Source organism: Oncorhynchus kisutch, unplaced genomic scaffold (genome assembly GCF_002021735.2).
Source record: "Oncorhynchus kisutch isolate 150728-3 unplaced genomic scaffold, Okis_V2 Okis04b-Okis11a_hom, whole genome shotgun sequence".
Taxonomy (NCBI): domain Eukaryota; kingdom Metazoa; phylum Chordata; class Actinopteri; order Salmoniformes; family Salmonidae; genus Oncorhynchus; species Oncorhynchus kisutch.
The window spans coordinates 1,667,036-1,689,200 of record NW_022261981.1 but is presented as its reverse complement, the minus strand read 5'-3'; the positions used below and the strand labels follow the sequence as shown (position 1 = coordinate 1,689,200).

General features: G+C 42.6%; 1 protein-coding gene across 1 annotated transcript in view; it reads right to left on the bottom strand.

Annotated features, from left to right (window-relative positions):
- eys (eyes shut homolog) overlaps positions 1-21,502 on the bottom strand; it is a 171,646-nt gene extending 150,144 nt beyond the window's left edge. Inside the window, exons 1-3 of the mRNA XM_031813047.1 lie at positions 21,337-21,502; positions 7,053-8,198; positions 4,733-4,849 (exon numbers count right to left, since the gene is read on the bottom strand). Coding sequence (XP_031668907.1) covers positions 4,733-4,849; positions 7,053-7,680 — 745 coding nt within the window. The 5' untranslated portion in view covers positions 7,681-8,198; positions 21,337-21,502. The remainder of the gene's footprint in view (positions 1-4,732; positions 4,850-7,052; positions 8,199-21,336) is intronic.
- Positions 21,503-22,165: the final 663 nt, after the last annotated feature.

The following is a 22,165-nucleotide window of genomic DNA, read 5'->3' as shown; positions in this document are numbered from 1 at the left end:
AGATGCTGCTTCAATATATCCACATAATTTGACTGTCTCATGATGCCATCTATTTTGTGAAGTGCACCAGCCACTCCTGCAGAAAAGCACCCCGACAACATGATGCTGCCACCCCCATGCTTCACGGTTGGGATGGTGTTTTCGGCTTGCAAGCCTCCCACTTTTTCCTCCAAACATAACGATGGTCATTATGGCCAAACAGTTCTATTTTTGTTTCATTAGACTACGATCTTTGTCTCCATGTGCAGTTGCAAACCGTAGTCTGGCTTTTTTTATGGCGGTTTTGGAGCAGTGGCTTCTTCCTTGTTGAGCGGCCTGTCAGGTTATGACCACATAGGACTCGTTTTTGCTGTGGATATAGCTACTTTTGTAGCGGTTTCCTCCAGCATCTTCACAAGGTCCTTTGCTGTTGTTCTGGGATTGATTTGCACTTCTCGCAGCAAAGTATGTTAATCTCTCCTTCCTGAGTGGTATGACGATTACGTGGTCCCATGGTGTTTATAATTGCTTACTATTTTTTGTATAGATGATCGTGGTACCTTCAGGCGTTTGGAAATTGCTCCCAAATTGCTCCCTTTAAAGTAAAGATGGACTGTTGTTTCTCTTTGCTTATTTGAGCTGTTCTTGCCATAATATGGACTTGGTCTTTTGCCAAATAGGACTGTCTTCCTTACCTTGTCACAATACAACTGGTTGGCTCAAACGTAATAAGGAAAAAAAATCCACAAATTAACTTTTAACAAGGCACACTTGTTAACTGAAATGCATTCCAGGTGACTACCTCATGAAGCTGGTTGAGAGAATACCAAAAGTGTTCAAAGCTGTCAACCAAGCAAAGGGTGGCTACTTTGAAGAATCTCAAATACAATACCGTTCAAAAGTTTGGGGTCACTTAGAAATGTCCTTGTTTTCCATGAAAATATACATGAAATGAGTTCCAAAATGAATAGGAAATATAGTCAAGATGTTGACAAGGTTATAAATAATGATTTGTAATTGAAATAATAATTGTGTCCTTCAAACTTGGCTTTTGTCAAAGAATCTTCCATTTCAAGCCATTACAGCCTTGCAGACCTTTGACATTCTAGTTGTCAATTTGTTGAGGTAATCTGGAGAGATTTCACCCCATGCTCCCTGAAGCACCTCCCACAAGTTGGATTGGCTTGATGGGCACTTCCTACGTACCATACGGTCAAGCTGCTCCCACAACAGCTCAAAAGGGTTGAGTTTCAGTGACTGTGCTGGCCACTCCATTATAGACAGAAAACCAGCTGACTGCTTCTTCCCTAAATAGTTATTGCATAGCTTGGAGCTGTGCTTTGGGTCATTGTCCTGTTGTAGGAGGAAATTGGCTACAATTAAGCGCTGTCCACAGGGTATGGCATGGCGTTGCAAAATGGAGTGATAGCCTTCCTTCTTCAAGATCCCTTTTACCCTGTACAAATCTCCCACTTTACCACCAAAGCACCCCCAGACCATCACATTGCCTCCACCATGCTTGACAGATGGCGTCAAGCACTCAGCATTTTTTCTGTCTCACGAATGTTCTTCTTCGTGATCCGAACATCTCAAACTTACATTCGTCTATCCATAACACTTTTTTCCAATATTCCTCTGTCCAGTGTCCGTGTTCTTTTGCCCATCTTAATATTTTATTTCTATTGGCTAGTCTGAGATATGGCTTTTTCTTCGCAACTTTGCCTAGTTGGCCAGCATCCTGGAGTCGCCTCTTCACTGTTGACGTTGAGACTGGTGTTTTGTGGGTACTATTTAATGAAGCTGCCAGTTGAGGACTTGTGAGGTGCCTGTTTCTCAACTACATACTCTAATGTACTTGTCCTCTTGCTCAGTTGTGCACCGGGGCCTCCCATTCCTCTTCCCATTCTGGTTAGAGCCAGTTTGTGCTGTTCTGTGAAGAGTGTAGTACACAGCGCTATACGAGATCTTCAGTTTCATGACAATTTCTCACATGGAAGAGCCTTAATTTCTCAGAACAAGAATAGACTGACGAGTTTCAGAAGAAAGTTATTTGTTTCTGGCCATTTTGAGCTTGTAATCAAACCCACAAATGCTGAAGCTACAGATACTCAACTAGTCTAAAGGCCAGTTTTATTGCTCCTTTAATCAGCACACAGTTTTCAGCTGTGCTAATATAAAAGGGTTTTCTAATGATCAATTAGCCTTTTAAGAGGATAAACTTGGATTAGCTAACACAACGTGCCATTGGAACACAGGAGTGATGGTTGCTGATAATGGGCCTCTGTACGCCTATGTAGATATTCCATTCAAATTCAGCCTGGCCTCCTGGGTGGCGCAGTAGTCTAAGGCACTGCATCGCAGTGCTAGCTGTGCCACCAGAGACTCTGGGTTTGAGCCCAGGCTCTGTCGCAACCGGCCGCGGCCAGGAGGTCCATGGGGCTGCGCACAATTGGCCCAGCGTCATCCGGGATTGGGAGGGCATTGGCCGGCAGGGATATCCTTGTCTTGTCGCACACTAGCGACTCCTGTGCTGGGCTGGGTGCAGTGCATGCTGACCAGGTCGCCAGTTGTACGGTATTTTCTCCGATACATTGGTGCGGCTGGCTTCCGGGTTGGATGTGCATTGTGTCAAGAAGCAGTGTGGCTTGGTTGGCTTGTGTCTCGGAGGACGCATGGCTCTCGACCTTCGCCTCTCCCAAGTCCCTATGGGAGCTGCAGCAAAGACTGTAACCACTACCAATTGGATACCACGAAATGGGGGGGGGGGGGGTTAAATTAAAAAGTCAGACGTTTCCAGCTACAATAGTCATTTACAACATTACCAATGTCAACACTTTTTTCTGATCAAATGTATGTTATTTTAAATGGACCAAAAAATTTTTGAATGGTAGTGCATTTTGATTTGTTTAACACTTTTTGGGGGTTACTACATGATTCCATATGTGTTACTTCATAGATTTGATGTCTTCACTATTATTCTACAATGTAGAAAATAGTAAAAATAAAGAAAAACCCTAGAATGAGTCGGTGTGTCCAAACCTTTGACTGGTACTGTACTTTCAACTGTGTTTTACGTTCCACTACATCACTAAATGTAGTTGAATAGTGATGACAACGGATGTACTTACATATTAATAGTCTGCGCACTGTAAGGGGCATTCCAAGTAGTGTCAATGCATTGCTTCATTTAGGTGTGCTATCTTAATTTGATCACTCTGTGGTCACAGATAATGTTCCTGTCCAGCAGGAAATGCAAACTTGTGTATTCCAGGCTTCTGAAGTTTGTAATTTCAACTTTAAAAAGGTCAGACTTGATTTGCCCTAACGAACTATGGATCAACTTCTACAAAATTGTGCATTCATTATAATCCACATAATAATTAATGTTCTGTTGCTGCAGGATTATTTTCTTGCTGTGAGACTAGTCAAATGAAGATAGGACACCTGTACTAAGTGGTCTACAGACCAGAGTCCAGTAGTAATCTAAACCTGGGTTTGAGGTGCCCACTACGGACTAACTTCATGATTAGAGCGAGACCATCCCCGTCCCATGGCATCTGAACATCAGTTTTACTTCCATAGATCAGTCTGAAACTACAGGTTTGACTGACTTCTAGAACACTGTAGATCTCTGCATAATGCTCCAACCAGGGACACAATTATTGTACAACTCTGCAGAAATGAAAGACATCTCACTGTCTGGTACTGTTCCTCACCGTTCTCCCCTATGACATTCAGAATAGTTATCCACTACTGTATTTCTCTGAGCTGTTATTTCAACAAATCAAAAGCACAGTATGTTTCTATAACTGGCTTAGTGAGATAGCTATATAAATAATAACAGTGTAACCTTGAGAATACAAGCACCCAAATAATCAGCCTTAAAGCCTCTGCAGCGAGGACTGCAGCCCAGCACAGCTCAGAGGGAAGGTATACAGGTAGGAGATTTCCCGAGTGTTGCCTGGACAAATTGCACGCGAAAACAAAAACAATGAATCAAGTTGGAAGGCCACCTGGAGTTTGTTACAGCAGAAAGTCCATCATAAGGCCCCTGCTTTAGCTAGGCTGCGTCACAAATGGCACCCTATTCCCTATTCAAGGGAACCACTTGTCAAAAGTAGTGCACTATAAAGGGAATAGGGTGCCATTTGGGACGCATGCCTAGAGACCATTATCCAGGCCAAGAACTAGGAAGCGCTGGTTGGTACAACTTTTTGTAATCCATTTGTGAGAGACCATCATTAACATAACTGTACTGTTACTGGAGAAAATGAGGCTCATTATGAGGCTCACGATCTACCTAAAGGGTAAGGTAGCAGCCGTGTGTTGTGAACAAATGGCACCCTATTCCCTATGGAGTACACTACTTTCACCAGGACCCATGGCCCATAGATGCAATCAGTGTGTCATAAACAAGAGTTCATGTCATTGTTGCCCTTACCAGATCAATCAATTACATATATTTATAGAGCCCTTTTAACATCAGCCGATGTCACAAAATGCTATACAGAAACCCAGCCTAAACCCCCAAACAGCAAGCAATACAGATGTAGAAGCAGGCTGTTATAAACAAGACTACATGTGATTGTTGCGCTTACCAGATGTAGGCTGTTCTAAACAAGAATACATGTCATTGTTGCCCTTCCCTAAGGCAGGCTACCCCCTGTACTGTACGTTCGTGATTGATTTTAAATCCAACACTGTAGCAGGGATTGTAACCCATGCAGAACAGAATAATACTGTGGTTCCTTACCTGGTTGTCCTGTGTAACACACACATTTGAAGGAGAAAGGTGAAACTTGGAGACACGTTCCATTACGACAAAATCTATCGCAGTTCTCTCGTCCAATCACATCAGAGCAGTTAGCCCCTGAGGGAAAAGATAAAGCATGAACTATGAATAATTTTAAATTAACAAAATGGTTTAGATAAGTATCTAGATTCTACATTTGTGTAGATTGGATCTATAGTATTTTATTCGTGTAGATTGGATCTATAGTATTTTATTCCTATAGATTCAATCTACAGTATTTTATTCCTATAGATTCAATCTACAGTATTTTATTCCTATAGATTCAATCTATTGTTTTTTATTTGAAGAAACGTAGGGTCAACAATTACCAACAGTAATTAACTATGCAGATTCTGGAAATTAAATTAAATTGAAAGACATCATTGCAGCTTGAAAGTCTACATCGAAACTCACTTACGGTGGCCCCATTGCACAAAGTTAGTTAGTTACTGCATAATGCATTTCTAATGATAACCGTGTTCATTTCATGATTCAGATGACTTGTGATGACAAACATGACAAGTTGGCTCCTAAGTCTTCAGAGCCAATGTTTAAACAACGTTTGAGAGCCATCGTTTATTGACAAAGACATGGTGAGAGAAGGAATCAAATCTAAATGAAAATGGTAGAGAGGACGTAAAGTAACTAAGAATGCATTCAAGTGGTACAAAAACCCATTCCAGAAATAATTATGGTGATTAACACAAAATAAAGTCCTGGAAGAAAATATTGTTCACATAAATAGCCTATAGGGTATCTGTGTCTACATACCAAATAGCACCCTTTTCCCAATGATGTGCACTACTTTTGACCAGAGCCCTATGTGTACTATGAAGGGAAAAGGGTGCAGTTTGGGACGGAATCTGGATATTCTTGAAATAAATGCATTAAGCTAGATGAGAACTAGTAATTATGATAGATAAATAATATGGAAGTATCTCCAAGCAATAGGGTTGTGACATTAGGGTTATGTTCCAAATTGCATCCTATTCTCGATATAGTGCACTATTTTTTTACCAGAGCCCACAATGTAGGGAATAGGTTGCCATTTGGGACACAGACTTAGCCTCCAGGTAGGTAGGTGGATTCTGTCACGGCAGATTTAATTAACGAGAGCAATTTATTTTCGCATTTATAGTAATTGAAGGTACAACAATCCATTGAGTTTAGCATTTGGTGGATGAGTACAGGGTGTAAAGTAAAGCATCAAACCCTGATGAAGGCTATTTGGCCAAAACATTGGTTAAATAAATCCACTGCAAGGAGAGATGAGTTTGCAACTTTAACATTTTCACAAAGTAGCACTTGGCACCACACGTCCCGCTAGGGCACCTCCCCCCACTGCTCAACTGACACAGAACGCAAAAAATATTCTTAGAAATATTTAACCTCCACACATTAACAAGTCCAATAGCTCAAATGAAAGATAAACACCTTGTTCATCTAGCCACCAAGTCAGATTTCTAAAATGTTTTACGGCGAAAACATAGCACATATTTATGTCAAACCACCACCAAAGATAGGCTAATTTACATAGCCATTTTGTAAAACAATAGATGCAATCACAAAAGCAGGATTAAAAGTAAAATAATTCACTAACCTTTTGAAAATCTTCATCAGATGACAGGAATAGGACATGTTATACAGTACATTTATGTTTTTTTCAATAATATGCTAATTATATCCATAAATCACGGTTTACATAGAAGGTCATGGCAAAAAAATGAGAGAGAGAGTAACCTGTATTCTTGCGCGACCGAAAGGATTCGGCCCGTCATTAATCTCGTGAGCGCGCGAATCACACAATGAGAAGCCCCATTGAAAGCGGACACCGCGCTGAAGGCATAGGAAGTGTTCCCAGGACCGTAGGTGCTTGGGAAGGGTGGGGGCGATGACGTCAAAGTTGGGCCAACGTTTTGGATGACAAGAGAGAGTTTGGGAGAATGAGTGCCCTGAGAGTTCTGCTTTACTTACAGACATAATTTAAACGGTTTTAGAAGCTTTAGAGTGTTTTCTATTCAATAATATTTATTATATGCATATATTAGCAATTTTTTACAGATTTTTTTTCTGTTTACTATGGGCACGCATTTCACCAACGGGGGCAGTATTCTGCCCTAGCCTTAACAAGAGCAACATGCATTTTTGGACTACCGGTATATATAGTGTATCTGTGGCGGGGGAAGGGGGGGGGGGGCTTGGTTGTCGTTTGAACTGCAGAATGCCCCTTTAAAAACATAACAGTAGTAACAAAGTCATAATTCTTAGTTGTATTCCTCACCTGTAAAATGTGGAGGGCACAGACACTTATACGTTGCGTGGATGTGATCTGTCGTACCATTGCTTACACAGACTCCTTCGTTCTCACATGGGTTTTCCAAACACGCATCAAACTTCTCACAGAACTTTCCAGAGTAATGCTGGCGGCACTGACAGCGGTACGCTCCGTCTTCCCAAAAGCTTGTCCTACAAATACCGTTCCCGGAGCAGAGTCGCACTAGTGGGCTGCTTTGACACTGTTGTTCCTTCACAGAGACGTTGAGACGAAGACCCAGCTTGCAGAGCTGTGAATTCCCCTCATGCGAAGCTATGAAATAATGAAGGCCCGGGAGAAGCCACTTAGGTTGGACCTGCCTAGACGCATTCATAACGTCATCGGAACAGAGAAACTGGTCTTGTGACTGTGGTGCAGTGGAACAACTTTCAAAGTCCTCCTTTGACACATTGAGGATCCTGATACCGTATAAATCCAGAGTGGCATCAATAGAAACAAACAGCTTGACGCCAAACTGCACCTCTAGAGGACAAATCTGAGGTAAGTTCCAAGTTGGCGGAACATCTGACTTTTGGGTCTCTGTCCTTTCTTGATCACCCCAACATTGGACCATACTATCACAGATGTTTTCCATGAGTGTCCATTTCACCTTGAGCAGTTTGTGGTTGTAGGTGCCATTCCAGATTGGCTAGTCGGTTGCAGACTGTCTGGCTGTGAACAACTATGCAGCCATTGAGAAAATAGCTTATTATGACAGCGATGATGTGAAATGATAGCCTCTGCATTTTTAAGTTTCTCCCTTTTGGTGCTTCCCTATTCGCTTTCGTACAGGTCTTCAGAGCTTTCGTACAGGTCTTCAGAGCTTTCGTACAGGTCTTCAGAGCTTTCGTACAGGTATTCAGAGCTTTCGTACAGGTCTTCAGAGCTTTCGTACAGGTCTTCAGAGCTTTCGTACAGGTCTTCAGAGCTTTCGTACAGGTCTTCAGAGCTTTCGTACAGGTCTTCAGAGCTTTCGTACAGGTCTTCAGAGCATTCCTGAAGACATTTAATTTGAGGAATGTTCAGGGTAAAAGAGATGTAATCAAATTCCTGTCTGATAAAGTCAGAGGTCCAATGGAGGAGGCTTGATGAACGTCATGGCAACACACCAACCTAAAGACAAAACAAGTAAGAGTTTGATTAGCTAAAATCAAATCAAAAATATAATATTTTCTGTCAATATGACAACCTTGAATGATGCTGCTGATGAAAAATGTAAATGTAATTAAAAAAATATGTTTATACTGCCTGGACTTCCAACAATGTGAACGTCAACTAAACTAGTTAAGTTTTAGTCTAAACCATTTTGTGTCAACATGACAACATTTTGAATGACAGTCCTAATCCTCAAAATATACAATCAAGTTTAAGTCAGTCAGTTCTGACGTTGCAGGCTACATGTATAGTTAACACTGCAGTGACTTTACCATCAGTTGTTTACTATTATATAAGCACTAGTCTGTCTGGAGCGAGAGATGGGAAAGGCGGGTTGACAGTTTTTGGACTCTTCTATTAGCAAGTAGAGCTCAATTAAGCACAGATAAAGTATTTGAAATAATTTCAAATAGTATTTTAACCCAGGTATGAGTTGTACTGCTGCTGACCACCGAGAATGTCACATAGCCTCATTTCCCTGAGGTTTATACAACCAGTGACAGCGTCAGATAAAATATTTCCTCTCTCGCTCACACACACACAGACACACACAGACAGATCCCTCAGTGTCAAGCATGTGAGATGAGTTAAACCAGAAGCAGTTGTCTCTCTCCCCTAGGACCTTCTCTAACCCGTGTACTCCAGATAAAAGAACTAGGGAGTAGAGATAAAAAAGCCCTTTCTACGTCCCAAATGACACCATATGGGCCCTGGTCAGAAGTAGTGCACTATGTAGGGAATAGGGTGTCATTTGAGACACCCATCCCCCAGTGTTACTGTAACTGCACATTCCCACTGTCAGATCTGTCTGACTCACAATGACTGATATGAATAACTGCCTGGTGATAAAGTAATACATAGAGAAGTGTGAATACACGGAGCAGTAGTATCAATACAAGGGGGAGTGATAAAGTCAATGAGATTGGGGAGGGTATTGTGCCTGAATGCTTTGTAGGGAAGTCGGTAGCGCCCTACACTGTTTGACAGAGCAAGCTGTCTGGAGAGGGATTGTTCCTGCTTTGCATTGGCAAAGATCCCTTTGACCTGAATACATTGTATTTCTATCAACGGTTGTTTTATCCACATTGTATGATTGTAAAGCAATGAGGAACAATCATGCGAGCGTACTGTAGTCAATTACAATGACATGGTGACAATGCTGGACATACTGTAGTTATCTCTATCAATAATGAACCATGTTTCCAGTTTAAACATGGTGTCCTTGTATATGAAACCATATCACAATCCTTTCCCATCTATAGCCATCCCATTGAAGTGTTATCCTTTCTGAAACGTTACACTGTAGTATGGATAGCAGACTCACTCCTGACCAGACCAGACAGACCAGACAGACAGTTAGAGAGTTACAGAAAGGAGAATGACAGTGAAAGAAAAAGGAAGACAGAAGAAAGAGAGAACCTTCCAGTGCAGCAGCCCTGTAGCAGTACCATCATCAACAACCAGGCCTGGAGCAGTACCATCATCAACAAGCAGGCCTGGAGCAGTACCATCATCAACAACCAGGCCTGGAGCAGTACAGTACCATCATCAACAACCAGGCCTGTAGCAGTACCATCATCAACAACCAGGCCTGTAGCAGTACCATCATCAACAACCAGGCCTGTAGCAGTACCATCATCAACAACCAGGCCTGTAGCAGTACCATCATCAACAACCAGGCCTGTAGCAGTACCATCATCAACAACCAGGCCTGTAGCAGTACCATCATCAACAACCAGGCCTGTAGCAGTACCATCATCAACAACCAGGCCTGGAGCAGTACCATCATCAACAACCAGGCCTGGAGCAGTACCATCATCAACAACCAGGCCTGGAGCAGTACCATCATCAACAACCAGGACTGGAGCAGTACCATCATCAACAACCAGGCCTGGAGAAGTACCATCATCAACAACCAGGCCCGGAGCGGTACCATCATCAACAACCAGGTCTGGAGAAGGGCAGTACCATCATCAACAACCAGGCCTGGAGCAGGGCAGTACCATCATCAACAACCAGGCCTGGAGCAGTACCATCATCAACAACCAGGCCTGGAGCAGTACCATCATCAACAACAAGATGGAGCAGTACCATCATCAACAACCAGGACTGCAGCAGTACCATCAAAAACAACCAGGCCTGTAGCAGTACCATCATCAACAACCAGGCCTGGAGCAATACCATCATCAACAACCAGGACTGGAGCAGTACCATCATCAACAACCAGGACTGGAGCAGTACCATCATCAACAACCAGGCCTGGAGAAGTACCATCATCAACAACCAGGCCTGGAGCAGTACCATCATCAACAACCAGGCCTGGAGCAGTACCATCATCAACAACCAGGCCTGGAGCAGTACCATCATCAACAACCAGGCCTGGAGCAATACCATCATCAACAACCAGGACTGGAGAAGTACCATCATCAACAACCAGGCCTGGAGCAGGGCAGTACCATCATCAACAACCTGGACTGGAGCGGTACCATCATCAACAACCAGGCCTGGAGCAGTACCATCATCAACAACCAGGTCTGGAGCAGGACCATCATCAACAACCAGGCCTGGAGCAATACCATCATCAACAACCAGGCCTGGAGAAGTACCATCATCAACAACCAGGCCTGGAGCAGGGCAGTACCATCATCAACAACCTGGACTGGAGCGGTACCATCATCAACAACCAGAGCAGGAGCAGTACCATCATCAACATCCAGGTCTGGAGAAGGGCAGTACCATCATCAACAACCAGGCCTGGAGCAGTACCATCATCAACAACCAGGCCTGGAGCAATACCATCATCAACAACCAGGACTGGATCAGTACCATCATCAACAACCAGGCCTGGAGAAGTACCATCATCAACAACCAGGCCTGGAGCAGTACCAACATCAACAACCAGGCCTGGAGCAGGGCAGTACCATCATCAACAACCAGGTCTGGGGAAGGGCAGTACCATCATCAACAACCAGGCCTGGAGCAATACCATCATCAACAACCAGGATTGGAGCAGTACCATCATCAACAACCAGGCCTGGAGCAGTACCATCATCAACAACCAGGCCTGGAGCAGTACCATCATCAACAACCAGGTCTGGAGCAGTACCATCATCAACAACCAGGCCTGGAGCAATACCGTCATCAACAACCAGGACTGGAGCAATACCGTCATCAACAACCAGGACTGGAGCAGTACCATCATCAACAACCAGGCCTGGAGCAGTACCATCATCAACAACCAGGCCTGGAGCAGTACCATCATCAACAACCCGGCCTGGAGAAGTACCATCATCAACAACCAGGCCTGTAGCAGTACCATCATCAACAACCAGGCCTGTAGCAGTACCATCATCAACAACAAAGCCTGGAGCACTACCACCATCAACAACCAGGACTGGAGCAGTACCATCATCAACAACCAGGTCTGGAGAAGGGTAGTACCATCATCAACAACCAGGCCTGGAGCAGGGCAGTACCATCATCAACAACCTGTACTGGAGCGGTACCATCATCAACAACCAGGCCTGGAGCAGTACCATCATCAACAACCAGGCCTGGAGCAGTACCATCATCAACCACCAGTATTGGGGCAGGGCAGGGCATTACCATCAACAACCTTCCTTGATTAACAATTTGCAATTGTTTATAACGGGGTTCTCTAACCCTGTTCCTGGAGAGCTACTGTCCTGTAGGGATTCACTCCAACCCTAATAAAGTGCACCTGATTCTAATAATTAATTGGTTGATAAACGGAATTAGATAAGGAAGGAACGATGACATTGTGTTCCTCAGCTCACCATCTCTCTCACGGTACAGTCGTTTGGGAGGGAGGTAAAGAAAAGAGCATGGAAAGTCTGTACTGATAACCCAGCTTTACTGTGGATAAAGACAAATCCAGCTGTCCTTTACTATGCAAAGATTGTATAAATACTGTACATTTATTTGTATTCATAAACAAATCAACTATGTTGCCATAATTAAAATAATATTTATTATATTGGGTAATAGACCAATAATAACGAGACTGGACAGTATAATTGTTTTACTGTGTTTCTATAGTAGGAAGAATAATCTCTATACGTGTGGAGGTTAATTACTATGTAATCAGAGGCTCATGATTGCTGAACAAGCAAAAAGGAAACCACAACTGGAAACATAGGCTGTCTCCCAAATGGCACCCTTTTCCCTAACAAGGGACCTACCCCCATGGGCCCTGGTCAACATTAGTACAGTAGTTGAAAAAAAGAGTGCCATAGAGTACCACAGTATGAGTCATAATACCCATAACACCTAGCAGTCAAACAGGGAAATGGTTCCAATTGTTTTTCCACCACAAATTTTTCCCATAGTGGATTTTAGAAACACTTAAAATAAGAGCTGTGTTTCGTGTCGGTTTACCCTGTATTAATAATAATGTAAATCTCTCTAGGACAAGGTGACTTTTATCAATATAGTCGCCTGTATTTATCCCAAAAAATAAAATGCTCATTTGCTGCTAATGTCCTATCATAAAGAACTACAAATACCATGGTGATCTGGACAAGACTACCAAATTGAAGCAAAGGTAAGAATCTCTGGATGAACTATCTAATGTTAGCTAAATGTAGTAATGAATAAATGGGCTACATTTCTTTAACTTGACAATGCTGTCAACTGTCTTGTGCAAGTTTTACATTGACACAATACCTGTTTAGCAAAGGCTTCAGCTGGAGATGACGTGCAGATCCTATTTAACTATTGCTGTACATATACTATTCTTCAAATATACTACATATTCTATCCATATATTGTCCATATTGTCTATTCATCCCATAACATTTATACTCCGGACTTCGACATTTCTCATCCTAATATTTCTTATTTAACTTTTTAGATGTGTGTGTATTGTTGTGTATTGTTAGATATCACTGTACTGGGATTTGTAGTCTTGCGTGATGTCTACTTTGACGATAATTAGCATTTTGGATTATGAGACTAAATACAGGCGACTATATTGCTAAAAGTCACCTTGTCCTAGAGAGATCGACATGTTTAGCAAAACGTCACACCAGGGTAAGAATACACAAAACACAGCCTTTATTTAAATGTTTCTAAACTCCCCTATGGAAAAAAACTATTGAAAAGCTTTCCTTGTTTGACCACTAGGTTTTATGGGCATTATGACACCTCCACTGTGGGGCTCTATTTGGGGAGTATCCATGTTGTCAACAGGAACTGTCAGACATACTGAGGTATCAGATCCTAGCCTAATTATCAGCCTGGGAGGTTTTCTTTGAAGTAAATGTCAGAGTAACACCCAGGACTATAATTAAATACATGATGGGTATTATTCCAGACCTGGGTACAAATAGTATTTGTTTTCCTTTCAAATACTTTGTGTTTGATTAAGCCTGTCTGGAGAGCCAAATGGGTCACATGTGCGCTTTTGGGACTAATCCATTGTGCCAAGCAAGATCCATGAAGCACACCTGAAGTATTTGAAAGAAAACAAATATTATCTGAACCCAGATCTGACAGGTATCATCTTTCATTAAACTCACCAGATGATACATTTAGTCAAGAGACAGGTCCGTTACCATGAAAACCACCATGAATATCAGTTTCAGAATTAGGAGGCAAGGCAATACACTTTCATCTTGGATGATTTCATGGGTAAATTAAGCTAATGCAGGAGAAAAAATGTTTCTATCATCCAACCTTTGCTGTAAAATCTGTATCCAATAAGCATATTTGAATTAAACAACAACTCTATGCTCAATGTCTCAGCCTGCGTAGGTAACGCGTTTGCACCGAGTCCTTATTTACCATTATGAGATGTGAAATGAGGTTTTACATTACCAGTGAGAAGGAGCAACAAGCTTGAAGAGTGCTCTATGATTGATATTCAAATTCAAGCACAGGGGCACATGTCATAATATTGATGTATGAAAAGGGCTGAGAGATTGTATTCATGCAACAGGCCTGGTCTAAAGAACCATGGCCACACCCCAAATAGCACTCTGTTTCCTAAATAGTGCCCTTCCATTGACCAGGGTCCATAGGGCTCTGGTCAAAAGTAGTGCACTGTGTAAGGAATACTGTAGGGTGCCATTTGGAACACAGACCACTACTTTCTAGATATGATAGAACCCAGATGAAGAGGTAGTCTCTGAGTTCTCCTTCTGTTCACACAAGGATGAAATTGGGCGATGCATGGGGAGAGGAGGAGAAGAAGAGGTAACCCAAATAACAAGGCGAGAGGGGTAAGGGGATGAATTGAAGAGGGCATGGTAGTCTGTAGAAGAGTGACCTCGGGGGGAGATAAACCGAAAATGACCGACATTGCCTTCCTCTTACCGAAGCAATGCTACCCAACGTTCCAGTAGATTGTTGTAGAACCATTATCTAGTCAACAGTAATAGCCTATACATTATGTTGATTCCTGCTATGAAAGTGTGTGCCTGGCCCTGTTTGGCTGTCGGCTGTTGTGTGGGCGAGCCACTCTCACCCCTCTTCCCACTGTGACACGGAGGAGGGAGAGCTGCATTCTGAGAAGCACAAGCATATGACCATTACTCAAAATGCTATTGGGAACAAATACAGTTTTCATAGCAACTACTGTCATTCTAGTTACAGAGAGGACAGTCACAGCTTTCTGCGAGTATATTATGTATTTCTCACCTCTTAACAGAGTTCATGGCACCACTTTACAACCAGAGTAGGCTGTAGTATGGTTTTGGTGAGTGGAGAGCACCATTTGCAGTGAATAGGCCTATATCAAGTAGCCTAGGCCTAGCTCTGGAACGGTTTTTAGAACATTAGCCTACATTTACTGATAGATTCATCAATTAGCCTACATGGCTAATAGATATATAGCAACAACATAATATTTATGTTCCCACTTCCTCACGTGGTGTATAATAGAGCCTATAGGTCAATATGCACAAGGATGTCGGCAAATTCCCTGAAGATATTTTTTAAATGATCATTCTGGGGCCTCATATTGCATCGAAACTATTCTAAAATACTACTAACAAAAATAATTTTGAATGTTCGTACACATAGAAAAAGTGTAATTTATCAAACAATCATATGCACAGCGGTAAAACTGTTGATAAATACCAATTGTTCTCAACCTTAGTGCACGCGTGTGACCTTGGCTATTTGCATTTCGAAACGCCCCCAATTTACCATATATGGTCAAAATCATCCCTTTAAAAGGCCATGGGGAATATATACAATGCCGTACCATGAAATAGCCTACAGCAGCGCAACCAAAATATAGGTGCTCATGCCAGAGATTGAGTACATCCAAAAGGTTTTATTTGGCTCCCTCAGTTGTGGTTTGACCAATAAAAATGAAAACATAGCTACAGAGGACCATTAGGACAATTCACGTTGCCTTAGCAATGGAAAATATATACAGAGCAAAAATATAAACGCAACATGTAAAGGGCTCCCGAGTGGCACAGCGGTCTAAAGGCATTGCATCTCAGTGCTAGAGCTGTCACTACAGACCCTGGTTCAATTCCAGGCTGTATCACAAATGGCCGTGAATGTCAATTAAGCCAGCCCCCACGCACCTCTCTAATTCAGAGGGGTTGGGTTAAATGCAGAGGGAAGACACATCACAGTTGAATGCATTCAGTTATACAACTGACTAGGTTTTCCCTGATGGTGTATGGAAATGTTCTCAGTTCATTTTGCATCCAGAACATAAAACATTGGCACATCGGGGGATGTGAGATGTCGATCAGCAAGCTCCAGCTGAAAAGTGCCCGTTGCCAAAAACCAAAGGGTGGATAGCACTTTGATGTTCACCGAAACGGCATGGGTTCGCCTTTCTAAAGAAGGTCTTAAATCCTCGCAAAGATTCTTAAGATTGGTTTTGGGAAATGATATCTGATGAACCAATCTGTACCTCCTGCAAAAAAAAAAGTCCCACCCGTCTCTAAAAATGCACTCTCTGCAAAATGCAGCGTTTGCCAAATTTTCCAACAGAGCAAGATCTGCCATCTCATTTGATTTCCCATTATCTCAGTGAAACAACGGTTACACTTTCACACGTACCTTAACTTAACAAATGACTGTACTTCATATGGATTATTATCGTAACAAATGCACTGATGTGGTCAAATTATATATCAAGATGTCAAGATATGTTGCATGAATTCACAATGGAAATACACCGCCATGCAATCTCCATAGACAAACATTGGCAGTAGAACGGCCTTACTGAAGAGCTCAGTGACTTTCAATGTGACACCATTATAGGATGCCACCTTTCAAACAAGTCAGTTCATCAAATTTCTGCCCTACTAGAGCTCAACCCGTTGTAGCGTGTAGCATGTAAAAAACATTGTCCTCGGTTGCAACACTCACTACCGAGTTCCAAACTGTCTCTGGAAGCAACGTCAGCACAATAACTGTTCGTCGGGAGTTTCATGAAATTGGTTTACATGGCTGAGCAGACGCATAAAACTCGAAGATCACCATGCGCAATGTCAAGTGTCGGCTGGAGTGGTGTAAAGCTCGCCGCCATTGGATTCTGGTGCAGTGGAAACTTGTTATCTGGAGTGATGAATCACGCTTCACCATCTGGCAGGCCGACGGACGAATCTGGGTTTGGCGGATGCATATTGTCACTGTAAAGTTTGGTGGAGGAGGAAAAAAAGGTCAGGGGCTGTTTTTCATGGTTTGGGCTAGGCCTCTGAGATCCTGTGAAGGGAAATCTTAACACTACAGCATACTACAATGACATTCTAGACAATTCTGTGCTTCTAAATTTGTGGCGACAGTTTGGGGAAGGCTCTTTCCTGTTTCAGCATGACAACGCCCCCAAGCACAAAGCCAGGTCCATACAGAAATGGTTTGTCAAGATCAGTGTGTAAGAACTTGCCTGGTCTGCACGGCTGAACTCCATCAAACACCTTTGGGATTAATTGGAGCACCGAATGCGAGCCAGGCCTAATCGCACAACATCAGTGCCCGACCTCACTAATGCTTGTGGCTGAATGGAAGCAAGTCCCTGCAGCAATGTTCCAACATCTAGTGGAAAGCCTTCCCAGAAGAGTGGAGGCTGTTATAGCAGCAAAGGGGGGACCAACTCCATATTAATGCCCATCATTTTGGAATGAGATGTTCGATGAGCAGCTGTCCACATACTCATGCAGTGAACATGAGGCCCCTGGATCCTATTTTTACATTTTGTACATCAACATATCAATCATATATTCCCTGGATTTGTTAGCTTCATTTTTTAAATCTCCATCTCAGTTATCTTAGTTGGCACTGGAAAACAACGTGTCTAGAGCCCCGTCACTAACGTAAAGTGGTTGCACTTATCAATTACATTTCTTTTCTTCATGTTGTATTCATTGTTATCCAGCAAAATAGTTACATTTCTCGCGATGTGTATTTAGTGTCCATATCACCCAGCTCTAATCAGGATGACATTGGCTGACTCATGGGAGAGCGGAGTAACGAGGAGAGGCTGAGGGAGGGAGGGGGGGGGGGGGGGGGGGTGAAGAGGGGCATCTAATGGTCTCACAGAGATACTGTCAGCTTGGCGTAGCATGGATAATAGGATGACAATCACACATGTGCTGAGGCCAACGGATCAATAACACAGTATTGGTAAATCTCTCTCTCTCCTATTCTTTATTTTCTTTCCTTGCTCTCCATTTCTCTTTCCCCATCCCTCGCTCGCAAGAGACACTTGCTTGTGCTAATTTATCACATGGAAATAGAATTGCCTGTATCAGTTCTTCCAAAGGGTTTAGACATGAGAAAATCTTCCAGATGCTGAGGACGACACATGATGTAAGCTGTGATCTAATGGAAGTGAGAGAAAATGTACACCACAAAATATTGAGGTTTAACATTAGTTAAAACATGGGGGGAGAATGTAAAACATGTTGCAAGCTAATACTGTAGATCAATACTGTGACCGTTTGTTTTTCCACCTGGAATCCCTCCACTGGTGTACCACAGAAAAAATAAACCAATCAAATAGGCCAAAAAATTAATCCCAAACATTTGATTGGTTGTCAAAATACAGGCTAAGCTATATTGTGAATAAATGCCATGTCAATGGTAAACAAATTCAGGAAAAATAAGCAATTCCAGTGTTTCCCCAATGTTGGAAAAGTTAGCTAACTTCCTGCAAATCTACACATTTTGCCATGAGGCAGAGAGAACATGTTTAAGTTTGAAAGCAAATGTCCTGCAAATCTACACATTTTGCCATGAGGCAGAGAGAACACGTTTAAGTTTGAAAGCAAATGTCCTGCAAATCTACACATTTTGCCATGAGGCAGAGAGAACATGTAAGTTTGAAAGCAAATGTCCTGCAAATCTACACATTTTGCCATGAGGCAGAGAGAACACGTTTAAGTTTGAAAGAACATTTCCTGCAATTCTACACATTTTGTCATGGCTTGTGCCTTGTTCTTATGCTATCTGACTGACTCAAACATAACAAATCAATAGGAGCCCCATGCCATTACATTTTTTTAATTTTAGATTCTCCCTGCCTAGTTTTTATTTCGATGAGTTGTCAAAGATGATCTTATTTAAAAAACATATTGCTCCATCTGGTTTTAGTCATTTAAGTTAACACTAAAAATGTTTTACCATCCTGGAAATGATTTTCAAAGATGCTTTGTTTCCCATGTTAAATAGAGGAAAAACTGGATTCAAAGAAAGAAAGAATTCTGTAGCTTTCTTGCCTGGGGACAAGATCTCCCTCAGGTCTGATGAGCTGCCCCCTCTGGGCAAAGGAGTCACAACAAACCTTTTTCCAGGAATGAGACGTGATGCCTGGTTTAGTCTGACTACAGTCAGTCAGAGGTCACACGCCAGCCTAAGAGAAAATGAAACCATGAAATAATGTAGGCCTACTAATTATCACCAACGATCCCACACATCTGATTAGTAGTCAAGAGCTGTGTAGGAACAGTGAAAATCAGGGATAGTTGTAAACCTGAAGCTTATCAATAATGGAATGTAGATCAATCACAATTCATTCTGTATTTGTGTAGCCAGGAAGCAATTAAAAAAATGTAGAAAAAAGGATGAGGAATGCTGCAGCCCTGGGGACAAGATGTCTCAGGTCTGATGAGCTGCCCCCTCTGGGCAAAGGAGTCCCAACAAACCTTTTTCCAGGAATGAGACGTGATGCCTGGTTTAGTCCGACTATAATCAGTCAGAGGTCACACTCCATCCAGTCAGCCAGCCAGTCAGTCAGAGGTCACACTCCATCCAGTCAGCCAGTCAGCCAGCCAGAGGTCACACTCCATCCAGTCAGCCAGTCAGCCAGCCAGTCAGTCAGTCAGAGGTCACACTCCATCCAGTCAGCCAGCCAGTCAGCCAGAGGTCACACTCCATCCAGTCAGCCAGCCAGAGGTCACACTCCATTCAGTCAGCCAGAGGTCACACTCCATTCAGTCAGCCAGTCAGCCAGCCAGTCAGTCAGAGGTCACACTCCATCCAGTCAGCCAGTCAGCCAGCCAGCCAGTCAGCCAAAGAAACCAAACCAAATAACTGTCTGACAAATCAACCAGCTGTTTAGTTTAGTTTGATATAAGGTCAGCCAGTAACAGTAATACAATCTTGCATTTCACACTGGCAAGCTCCCGATCACATAAATCACTTGTTGAGGAGGAATTGTCTCTCTGAACACTGACATCAAAACACTTATTGACTTGTCGGTTTGCTGACAGTTGCATTCGTCACGTATGAAAAGCAAGGAAGAGTCTCACTAAGGATCAGCAAAATAAATGACAATGATTTGCAAGTGTGTTACAGGCCTATGGATTCACACAGGCACACACACTGTACATTCAAAGGCCTCCTGCACGTTCTTTCCCTCTCCTCCCTCCCTCCTGCACGTTCTTTCCCTCTCCTCCCTCCCTCCCTCCTGCACGTTCTTTCCCTCTCCTCCCTCCCTCCCTCCTGCACGTTCTTTCCCTCTCCTCCCTCCCTCCATTTCCAGCAGAAAGGTTGCAGGTCAATGCAGAGCACTGAGGAATATGATGATGAAGAAGCTGTTAAATAGACATGTATATAGCTTCTGTCCCAAATGGCTACCTATTCCCTCTATAGTGCACTACTTTTGACTAGGACGCATTGGGTATCCCATAGGGCTCTGGTTAATGGTGCACTACACAGGGGATAGAATTTGGGATGCATTTATATCATTTCACTATTGATCTCCCGGATCAATCCAATTATCTGGAACACCCATAAATCCTGATGATTATTTCTTAAACCACCCAAAAGCATTGACTTATTACAGGCTTTCATTCTATCGTTTATACCTCTAATTGACTGCTTTAATTACAGTGTATGAGACCATACTGTATGCTACGTGTGTAGGCTATCAATAAGAAGTGCAAGTTACACATCCAGGAACCTGTACCTCTACTTGACATGATTTGCTTATGACATCCCCCTATGAAAACGTAGGACTCAAAGACTAACCTTGTCCATGGCATGTGTCATTCACACATTTCATACATAGGTCTGATGATCGAATTATTGGTGGATACTGGTGTGTTCTCTGGTGATACATTTCAAGTGCCAACGGTGTATAGTACCATCGTCTCTAGAATCTAGAATAGACTGTGAAGAATATAATGAGTCACAGGCGCTCCCATTCTGTAGACTTAGACAATGTCAAGAATGCGTTTGTTTTCTACAGTTAATAACACATTATATTTTACCACTCGTAAGATGAATTTGGTAGCCAATACATTTTTATTAAACTACGACGTCGTCGCAGTTCGCACAAGGAGGACATAATTGCTATTCTCCAATCACCAACTATAGCCTATGGCGAGTGGAGGCAATTACGGCACGGCCATGATAGTGCCTGGCTACATGCATTCATTTATTCGCAATTATAATGTACACAAAGTAACCGTAGACTATTTCAGCAACAGCCACCACGTCTGCCCCCGCTCTAGAAATGCTCAAGGCCCTGGGTTTAACTAGGATATAATCTGACGACACACAGGGCCATCTGCTGCCTGCGCCTCTATGTTCGAGCTCCCTGCTCACCAATTTAGTTTCGCGCGTCGTTCAATACACAATTATCACATACGTGTATGCTCACCCTCAGTTGAACATGTTGCAGCAGCACACTTCGAATGATGGTTAGTTGCAAAAGTACATGGAGTCATATGTTTCCAATTTAAAAAGGATAGCTACAATGTTTTCTTTGGACATGTGAGACAACACCGGAAGCCTCGGTGAAGGACCTGTTGCTACGGAAACCTGACGCTTAGAGAGCTATCAGGGCTCGAGCAGCAGGTGTTTCTCTGAGCCCATGATGAGAATATCGGAATAACAAAGTCATGGATATGAGAGAGCCTAAAAGCAAAGTTGGCTATAGGAAATTATACTGATTCGAATAAGACACAGGAGTAGATATTGAGCGCATTACAGTTTTGCAAACAATATAATATATTTTCAGCAATATCGGCAAGGAGATTCATGCAAAAAATTATCTCAAATGTCCAAGCATTTATGATAAGACCAAAACTTTGGCAAATGTAATATAGCAATATCTATTCAATTAAATGAATAGTGAATCTATCAATATTGTCATTCATCAGATCAGACATAGCCCAAACAAAACAACACAACCCAATCCAGCCAGGGTCAAGACCTATAAAGGTCAGATCGGTTGGTCTGTCAGAAACAATCATGCCTTTACCTTCCAGTGGTCTTTGAACACAGTGGATGAGAAGGTCAAGCCTGAGATCAACCCAGGCCCAGATCATCTTTAAAACTGTAATATCTGTGAAAGGAAACAAGTTTTCAACTTTGTTATTGCACACCAACCTGGAAGACCAAGTGTGTTGAATTTTGGCCATCACTGAACTGATCAATTATCTCAGATGGTCAGGGGTGGTGCCTAGTTGGAACAACTAGCGGCCCTC